Source organism: Primulina eburnea, chromosome 2 (genome assembly GCF_022965805.1).
Source record: "Primulina eburnea isolate SZY01 chromosome 2, ASM2296580v1, whole genome shotgun sequence".
Classification (NCBI taxonomy): domain Eukaryota; kingdom Viridiplantae; phylum Streptophyta; class Magnoliopsida; order Lamiales; family Gesneriaceae; genus Primulina; species Primulina eburnea.
Genome location: NC_133102.1, coordinates 39,374,816 through 39,384,688, shown reverse-complemented (window position 1 = coordinate 39,384,688; position 9,873 = coordinate 39,374,816). Strand labels below are relative to the sequence as shown.

General features: G+C 46.9%; 2 protein-coding genes across 2 annotated transcripts; one reads left to right on the top strand and one right to left on the bottom strand.

The window, feature by feature from the left end:
• The first annotated feature begins 913 nt into the window (after positions 1-913).
• On the top strand, positions 914-2,614 carry LOC140824692 (uncharacterized). The gene is made up of 2 exons (XM_073186237.1): positions 914-1,632; positions 1,708-2,614. Exons 1-2 carry the CDS (start codon positions 1,138-1,140, stop codon positions 2,290-2,292), a joined length of 1,080 nt encoding a protein of 359 aa, XP_073042338.1. The 5' UTR covers positions 914-1,137; the 3' UTR covers positions 2,293-2,614.
• Positions 2,615-4,946: 2,332 nt separating this feature from the next.
• LOC140824287 (uncharacterized) lies at positions 4,947-8,129 on the bottom strand. Its single transcript, XM_073185888.1, has one exon. It carries the CDS (start codon positions 8,127-8,129, stop codon positions 4,947-4,949), a length of 3,183 nt encoding a protein of 1,060 aa, XP_073041989.1.
• Between the last annotated feature and the right edge of the window lie 1,744 nt (positions 8,130-9,873).

Below are 9,873 nucleotides of genomic sequence, written 5' to 3'. Positions count from 1 at the left end.
AGGATTGGATTTGGGTTGGGGTAATGTATAATCTTTACAACCTTACACGGGTTGTGCGCGCCTCACGCTACTCATCTCAGGTTAGCTGATAAATTCTAAAACTTCTTGCAGGATGCGCGCCTCGTGGTAAAGAGTACTCTTTACTAATGGCTAGTCGTATGCGCAAGTCTCCCCCTTCGAGTGGTTTTAGTTAGCTGACACTCCGTCCCTCTTGAGTGATTTGGGTTCTTTGGGTGACCTGACCCTTCTACGTGACTTGGGTTCTTTGGACGATGATGATTTAATGGACGATCTTGAGAGTGCTTTCCTTCCCATCCCCCAAGTGCCTTTATCTTGCCTTCATGGTTCCTCGTCTGGTGATAATCCTGAGCAAGAAGTTATTCCCGGGGACCTAGATCGGAGCCTTTTGACTCCTCAGGATGTGAAGTGCTTGAGTGGTAAACTGGAAATTTCGTCTGACTACGAGTTTAAGGCTCTTGGACTGGGGGATTCTTATCACAACCCACCCGCAGGGTATTTTACCGTGACCCTGGCCCATTTCAATAGTGGGTTATCCATTCCTCCTCATTCCTTACTAGTCGAGGTGATTCGTACCTTAGGTGTAAGCTTTAGTCAATTGTCCCCAAACTAACTTACTTATTTTCTGGGATTCTGTCATCGAGCAAACGAGTTTCAACTTCAGGCTACTACTTCTCTGTTTCATTCTCTTTTTTCAGTACGATGCCTTAAGCCTGACTACTCCGTCTATTTGCAGCCTCGTGCTGGTTGCAAGTTTATGGTCAGACTACGCTCGACTCGAGAGGATTGGCGGTCCCATTTTCTTTTTGTAAAGGATAGCGGGAAGGACGTACCTTCAACTTGGAGCTCTAGTTGTAGTGTTGTGAAAATGAGAATAATTCATCGACATTTGCAAGTTCAGTGTCAAACCCTGGGGTTTTTTGATGATTTATTCGATCCTAAGAGTTTGTTGGCCAGCTGTATCTTTTTTGTTGCTCTAATCGTCTTTTTGCACATCGTTGACATTCACTACTTTTAACTTTTACGTTTGAGTTATGAAATTTTGATGCTTTATTGCCCCTTATTTTTCTTGTATGGTTGCGTGTGAACTTGGCCACCCTTCAAGCTCGAGAAGATACTATGGGGAGGTCTCTTTCTATCGGAGAGAAGAAAAGAGTTGATGATCGGCGCTACCCTCCCGCTCCTCGATCTTCTATCCCTACTTCGGGGTCGCACTCCCAGTCTGGTCGTGGAGGAGGGTCTAGTTCTCAAGGTCGTCAGGGGCCTCATCCTATGTCCACTGACAGCCATGCTTCTGGAGCTGTTGTGGATAAAAGAAAGGACCAGTGTACTAGAGGACATGACGATGGCAAGAGGAAGGGCGAAGTGGCCACCCCGCCAAACTTTAAGAAAGGTCGTGGAGATCCGATATCGTCTTCTCGAGGCTCTCGGAAGAATTATCTATTCTTGGAAGGAGTTAATGCTAAGGAGAAAGTGGGGTCTTTTTGGGATATAGATGACCCTGATATGGGATGGAGAAAGGGGAGGGAGATGATATGTGATCATGACATGGCTCATTTGGTCCCTCAGCCCCCTGCTGCTCTATCCCACTCCCTGGCCTTGATAGGTTGCCAGGTGCTTTCCTCGCCCCTCAGTGTCTTTTCTGTAGGGACGTTTACGTGATGTAACCAATTGTCTTTTGCTTTTCAGGCTGTGTCTCTGGCCTGTGCTTACCAGGCTCGAGAGGAGAGAGGTCGAGCTGAGGAGGCTCGATTTCGCCGAGAGCTCTCCCAATTAAAGGAAGAAAATGAACGTCTTCGATCGGAGAACATGAAGTTCCAAGACGATCTTTCTTGCTTGACAAAGAAATGTGAAGAAAAGACCAGAGATGATGAGGAATTGCGTAAAGAGCTTGGTTCCCTCTATGACAAACACCATACCAAGGTGAAGACTGGCGGGATGTTCTTGGCTTCTAAGACGGGGCAGTCCTTTGTGACGGGTGTTGAGGAGAAGGCACTAGCAGCCTTTCGTGCTTCTCCGGCCTATGCTGATGAGGTTTACAGTCACGCTTTTGGTCTCCGTGATGAGGTGGTGCGGGACTGTCGTCTCCAGCTCCGCTTGACAGGCTTGGTTCCTGAGGAGGTGATTATGAGGATTTCACCTCATGTGGCAGAGTTGGATGACACCGCTCAGGTTGACCCTCTGCCAGAATTTCCTCCAGCGGAGGATGTTGACTGCGAGGTCATTGGTGCGCTGCACTTGCTCCCTGCTGACGAAGCTATCGAGGATGGATGATTTTTGTCTTTGCCACTAGACCTGTCGGAGCTTTATTCTAAGATCGTACTTTTGCACAACTATTTTGCTTAGTCGAAGTTTATTTTGATTACTATGTCATCTGGACATTAATTTTCGTTTCCTTTCAGTAATACTTCATGCTTGCTGCTTAATTAAATATGAATTTGGGCACATTTAAGCCTCTGTGGTCTCGACGGGACGTTATTACCCTAGCGTAGGTATCCCGGGACTCTATTTTGGTGACCTCTTACAGTGTCTGAGCACTTTCCCGCTGGGCTGGCCAAGCCTCTTATGCTTGGGTGGCTCTCTGTGACACCTTGGGTCTCGCGATGTCTTTTGCGCGCATTACTCTTTTTTTTTTTTTTTGTTCTTTAATTAAGTAAAATGTAAAGACTATAAATGCAAGAAAAAACTTTTAAATTTATTGATAAACGTAACTCAGGTAATAACATCTTGTCACTGACTACTCTTTAAGTAAAAACAAACAGAAACACGTAGTCTATACGTAAAATTTCTTTAAGTTCGCAATGTTCCATGTTCTTGATAAGGTCTTCCCATCTGGTTGCTGAAGACGATATGCTCCTCCTTTGATTATCTCGGTTACTTTGTACGGGCCTTCCCATTTTGGATCGAGTTTACCTACCTGCCGCAAGATTTCTGCCCTCCTCAAGACTAAGTCCCCTACTTGAAATGACCTGTGCTTAACCTTGTTATTGTATGCTCTGGCCATTTGCGCTCTGTACCATTCTGCACGGAGTGATGCCTCTTCCCTAAGTTCGTCTCTGAGGTCCAAAGATAACATCATCGCTTTCTCATTATCCGCTAGAGTATAATTCTGGACTCTCATGGAAGGTTCTCCTATTTCTGCGGGAGCCACTGCTTCTGCCCCATAAACCAACTTGAAGGGTGATTCTCCGGTAGAGGTGCGTGACGTAGTCCTATAAGCCCATAGGGCACTCGGCAGTTCATCCACCCATTTGCCTTTGGCTGCTCCTAATCGGGTTTTGAGGTGCTGCAAGATAGTACGATTTGTAACTTCCGTCTGTCCATTCACCTGGGGGTTTCCTACGGAAGTGAAGAATTGCTTGATGGAAAACCCCTCACACCACTTTCTTAATTTGGAGCCTGAGAACTGTGCTCCGTTATCTGAGACGAAGGCTCGTGGTATTCCAAACCTACATATTATATTCTTCCACACAAAGTTTATTATGTCTTTTTCAGCTATCTTAGCTAAAGGCTCAGCTTCTACCCACTTTGTCAAGTAATCGACGGCCACAAGAAGGAACTTTCTCTGCCCAGAAGCTATGGGAAATGGTCCCACGATATCCATTCCCCATTGTGCAAAAGGCAAAGGGCTTTCTAAGGGTTGCAAGAGCGTGGCTGGCTGATGATTGATATTCGCGTGCTCTTGGCATGCACGACAGTGTCTTACCAACTTTTCTGCGTTACGCCTCATTGTGGGCCAAAAATACCCTTGTCGCAGAGCTTTACAGGCCAATGCCCTTCCTCCTAAATGATTCCCACAAATTCCTTCGTGAATCTCTCGAAGTACGTAGTTAGCATTACTGGGAGCAAGACACTTTAAGTACGGTAAGGAGTAGCCCCTTTTGTACAACTCATTATCTATTATTGTAAATCGAGCGGCTCTGATCCGAAGCTTTCGGGCTGTAGACGGATCTTGTGGTAGGCTTCCTTGTACCAGGAAACTGATGATTTCATCTTTCCAGCTCGGTTCACCCTCTCCTGCGCACAGAATGTCAAGAGTTGGTCCTCCGCCTCTTCCTTAGTAACGGCTAGAAAAGTGACCCTTCTACTGTCAATATTTGTCACTGAACTTGCCATCTTGGCTAACCTATCTGCTACTTCATTCTGGGCCCTGGGTATATGCTTTATCTCATAGTTCTCTAGACGCGAGAGCAGCTCATTAACCCGGACCACATACCTGGCCATCTTCTCTTCCTTAGCCCCATAAGTCCCTTGAAGTTGGTTAACCACAAGCTGGGAGTCACTGTGCGCTATCAACCTCTTTGATCCTGCGGCTAAGGCTAGCTTTAATCCTAATATAATAGCCTCGTACTCTGCTTCGTTATTTGATGCCGAAAACTGAAGCCTTATGGAATACTGAAACTTGTCTCCTTGAGGATTTTCTAACAATATCCCGGCTCCACTTCCTGATGCAGTGGAAGATCCATCAACAAACAGTGTCCAAGTCGGGCTGGAACATTCTGCCTCCACTATCTCCATTTCTACTATGAAATCTGCCAGAACCTGGGCCTTTACCGCTGGGCGCGGTTGATACTCCAAGCCGTACTCGCTCAACTCCACCGCCCATTTGACCATCCGACCAGATGCCTCAGGGCTGGAGAGTACCTTTTTCCAGGGATGGTTGGTCAACACTACCACCTGATGCGATTGGAGGTAAGGACGTAGTTTCCTTCCAGCAGTGACCAGCGCTAGGGCTAGTTTTTCGATATTGGTGTACCGAAATTCTGCACCCTGCAATGTTTTGCTCACGTAATATATTGGCTTATGCTCGCGCCCTTCCTCTAAGGTTAGCACTGCGCTGATTGCTTCGGCCGAGACTGCTAGATAAAGGAACAACGTATCTCCTTCGCATGGTTTTACAAGTAAGGGTGACGTGGTCAAGTATTTCTTCAAGCTGCTGAAGGCTTGTTGATACTCGTCCGTCCATTTGAATCTACTTCCTTGTCTAAGCACTTTAAAGAATGGCAGGCTTTATCCGCCGACCGAGAGATGAATCTATTAAGGGCGGCGATCCGTCCTGTTAACTCTTGTATTCCTTTCAATGTCTTCGGAGGAGACATGTTCAAAACAGAACTGATCTTCTCAGGATTAGCTTCTATCCCTCTAACTGAGACCATATAACCTAGGAATTTCCCTCCTCCGACCCCGAATGTGCACTTTTCAGGGTTTAACTTTATTTTATACTTTCTTAGAATGTGAAAGCATTCTTTGAGATCTTCAGTGTGGGTTGAAGCTAGTATGCTCTTGACAAGCATGTCGTTTATATACACTTCCATGTTGCGCCCGATTGTTTTTTCAAACATCTTGTTTACCAACCGCTGGTAAGTTGCCCCGGCGTTCTTTAACCCAAACGGCATCACCTCGAAGCAGTAAATTCCTCGATCAGTTACAAAGCTTGTCTTTTCCTGATCTTCAGGTGCTAGCCGAATTTGATTGTAGCCTTGATATGCATCCAAGAAGCTAAGCATTTCGCACCCGGCGGTGGAGTCTACCAATGAATCAATCCTTGGCAACGGGAAAGGATCCTTAGGGCATGCTTTATTCAGATCAGTGAAATCTATGCACAACCGCCATTTGTTTCCCGGCTTCGGTACGAGTACGACATTTGACAACCACTCTGGGTACATGACGGGGTGGATGTACTCGACTGTTAATAGCTTCTCTACTTCTTCACTGATATGTCTGTTCTTCTCGAGACCGAACGTCCTTTTCTTTTGCTTGATTGGTTTTATCTTTGGATCTGCTTTGAGATTGTGGAGCGCATACTCCTGGGGTATTCCTGGCAATGCTTCATCCTTCCAGGCAAATACATCTGCATTATTTCTCAGAAAGGCTGCCAGGGCTTCTTCCAAATTAGTTGGTAGACATGTTCCAACCTTGACCTTGCTCTTGGACTTTCCTGGTATTACTTCTATACTTCTCAGTACTTCTGCGGCTTTAAGTCTCTCGTCTCTTCCTGATTCGTTTTCAACAATATGAATCTCGTTGTTCCCTGGATGATGCTCCAACTTCTGCTTACTTCTGGGTGATGAGTCCTTTGGGGCAGTTTGCCTCTTTCGGTGACTTGTTGTCCCCTTCAAGGTGATGGCATGACATTCTCTCGCCAATCGACTATCATCGGTGGCCTCCCCTACTCCTTCGGGTGTGGGGAACTTAAGTTTCATGTGATACGTAGAGCCTATCGCCTGAAACAAATTTAAGCTAGGACGCCCCAAAATAATGTTGTATGCTGACGGAGACTTCACCACGAGAAACTTCACCATCTTAGTGGTCCTTAGCGGGTAAGATCCCAAGGAAAGGGGAAGCACAACCTCTCCCAATGCCTCAACTACCTCCCCCGCAAATCCAACCAGAGGGGTGTTTACTGGGGCTATTAGGGCATTGTCGATTCCTAGTTTTACAAAAGCGCTATAAAAAATGATATCTGCCGAACATCCTAAATCCACTAGTATCTTTCTCACCCAGAAATTGGAAATGGTGGCGGAGATGACTAGGGCGTCATTGTGTTCCCCACGAGGGAACTCCAGGTCACTGTCACCGAACACCATACCTTCCTTCGACTGGACTATCTCGAGTACGGTGTGTGATTTGGCACTAGTTGTAGATGGAAGTTCTTGCAATGCTGCGCGAATCAAAGTTTTTCTCGCCCTATTCGAATCTCCACATGTCGGGCCTCCAGAAATTACTGCGATGATTCTTCCAGTAGGGAGGTTCTCCTCTATCCTTTCGGGCCGTTTCCCTTGGTCATTGTTTCCTCTCAGAGGGCTGGGCTTGCACTGGAATTCCGGGCGCTTACTGTCCCGCTGAGTTCGTGACTTATCCACGAAACCGCCCAAGTATCCTCGCTTGATGAGTTTCTCTATTTCTGCTCGCAGGACAAAAAAATCTTCTGTGGTGTGACCTTTGTCCTTGTGAAAACGACAATACTTGTCAGATTGTTGTCTTTTCGAGTTCTTTTTCATAGGGCGAGGGGGCTGCAAAAGACCTTGCTTTTCGGCTACCACTAGTATGTCTGTCAAGCGTGAGTTCAGCGAGATGTGCTGGAGATGAGGGCTCTGAGTTACCTGCCCTTCTTCCTTCTTGACCCCGAATTTCTCATCTTCTCTCTTTCTCTTTACAAGATACCGAGGTTCTACTGCTTCTTCGATGCGTATGTACTTTTCTGCTCTTTCAAGTAATTCTTCCAAAGTGTTAGGGGGTTTTCCCGCTATTGACTCTTTGAATCTCCGGTGACGAAGGTTTTGCTGCATGATTCCTGCCAGTAAATCGTGATTGACGTACGGGACCTCATGAACGGCTTGAGTGAATCGCTGTACGAACTCTCTCAGGCTCTCTCCCTCTCTTTGGACTATGGTGAACAAATAAGACGCTGTCTTGGGATAGTTCCTATTAATGGAGAATTGTTGAAGAAAACGTCTGGTTAGTTCATCCAGGCTGCCTACTGTCCCCGGGGGTAGCTTGTTGAACCAAGTAAGGGCCTGTCCTGATAGGGTAGTTCGAAAGATTTTACAGTAAGCAGCGTCGCTGATGTCATAAAGGTCTGCCTTTGCATAAAATTTGTCGAGGTGATCTTGCGGATCCCCTTCTCCTTTATACTCAGGTAGGTTTGCTATCTTTAATCCAACCGGCAGCATTTCCGCTAGTACAGCTGTGGTGAAAGGGCTACGTCGTGCAGGTGAAAATGCCATTGCAACCTCTTCTCCTCTCTTGGCGCGGAGTTTCTGACAGGATGGAGGTGCCTGGCTATGAGCCTCGTCATCTTGGAGTGCAGTCCCCTTCTTTAGGTTTGTCGGTGGCACGTTGCTGGTCCCGACTACCTCTCTCTCTGGTAAGACTCTCTCTGAATGATGCGAATGGGCTCCTTCGCCGTGTGCTCCCCTGTTCTCGCTGTGCTGTTGCCGAGTTGCGAGGTACCGCTCCACGGCTTCGGCTGCAGCCCTAGAAGCTGCTTCCTCCATCAATGCCTTCAGAACCTCGGACGTGATCAGGAACTCCTCCTGCTGCGGTCGAGCTGGAGGAGGGCGTCCATGCTCTTCTTGGGCATCATGGGTCGTACGCGATCGTGTTTGCATTCTCAGTGATCAGGTGGCAGCTTTTCCACAGACGGCGCCAAGCTGATGCTACACAAAATTAAGGTGATAAATCTGTCCGGGTGACCACGTTAGTACAAGGGAATATCCGTTACTTTCGCATCCGCACCAACAAATTTCGGGGTCGCCACCTACGTCACGAATTGAGATTAGAGGTACCGGGGGCCTCCAACCCTTAAATTAGCAAACACCCCAAAATATGTACTCTCAGAAGCTAGAGGCTTGTGGAGCATATCATGAGATAATGTAATCCAATCCCCTTTTTAAATGGTGAGATAACTACTATTTATAGGCTCTCTTGATGATACATGGGCTCTCTATTGGGCCTACTCCTTAATTAATGTGTAGTAGCCCGAATGCCGAATTGGGTAATTAACGGATTAATGGTGATTAATCATGATCGGAAGGTCCGAAGATGGTTCGGAAGCACCGAAGAGTTCGGAAGGTCCGAAGTGAGTTCGGTGGATCCGATCATTAGGTGTCAAGAGTTGATCGACACGTGGTAGTTCGGACGTTCCGAAGTGTAGGTTCGGTGGATCCGATCATGAGGTGTCAAGAGCAGCTGGACACGTGCATGTTCGGACGGTCCGAAGTGTATGATCGGAGGATCCGATCATGAGCTGTCAAGAGCCAGTGGACACGTAGCGTTCGGACGTTCCGAAGTGGTGTTCGGAGGATCCGAACATGGCCTATAAATAGTGGTCGGATTTCCTCATTTTGACTCGCCAATTCAGAGAGTTCCATAGCATTTCAGTCGTTTCTGACAGGTTCTAGTCGTGTTCCGAGATTTGGGCACTAGCGGGGAGCTGCTGGTCTTGTAGCAGAGCTGTGCTCTAGTTGGGAGCTAGCGGCATCAGCGGGCTAGCGACGGACGAAGGTTTGGAATTTTATCAGTATTTATCTCAGGATTATCTAGTTAAGTCTGGTAGATAAGTTTAGTGATGGTTTTCACTTGATGAATAGGCTTGGATTAGACCTGTTGTCTGGTTGTTCCAGTGGATTAGGATTGCTGTGATAGAGGTACGAAAGTACTATCCGAGATATCCTGGTTGAGTATACATTCATATATGTGTTGCATGAGTATGTGGTGCATTGATATATGTCATATGATGCATGCTATTATGTCACGTTTATTACTGCACGTTGCATTTCATGTTGAGCCGTATTCTCCTTTGAGATAGCCTTTACTGTTGAGCTGTATCTCTTTCGAGATAAGCTATATCTTGGGGCCGCTCAGCCCTGTCTTGTGGACGCATGGACACCGAGAGTACACAGTGGCCGACGGGTCGGGAGGGCTTCGGTGGTCCGGGACATTTTAGGTCCACGTCTGTCTTGTAGTGGATGCAGTGACCCAGAGGTTGGACCGCGCGGCACTATCCACTTGGCGCCTCTAGACTGAGCATTGTTGAGATCCTTTTGTGATTCCTGTTTCTTGACTACCCCGGTATCATGATCATAGCATGTGCATTTCATATAGGTCTGTATACTCATACTTTTGTACTGGGCGTTCTTATCGCTCACGTCCTCGGTTTTGTTTATCTTGGACACCCCATTCCCACGGGGCAGGTCTCAGGTTGGATGGTTCCGGAGGAGCAGGAGGAGGACGTTGAGTAGCCGGTTGGTTTAGTTTCGGTATCATTTGATTCGACATGGTTGTACCAGATATTCTTTACCTTATTTTGAGTTGTTCTAGAGTTCGTTTGGGTTGTATAACTATCATTTGTTA

What these genes read in the sequence shown, in the direction of transcription:
- LOC140824692 (XM_073186237.1), top strand. Translation starts at nt 1,138, where the DNA reads ATGGGGAGGTCTCTTTCTATCGGAGAGAAGAAAAGAGTTGATGATCGG. An exon ending in TGGCCTTGATAGGTTGCCAG is followed by an intron (nt 1,633 to 1,707) that starts GTGCTTTCCTCG and finishes TTTGCTTTTCAG; the next exon opens with GCTGTGTCTCTGGCCTGTGC.
- LOC140824287 (XM_073185888.1), bottom strand. Translation starts at nt 8,129, where the DNA reads ATGCAAACACGATCGCGTACGACCCATGATGCCCAAGAAGAGCATGGA.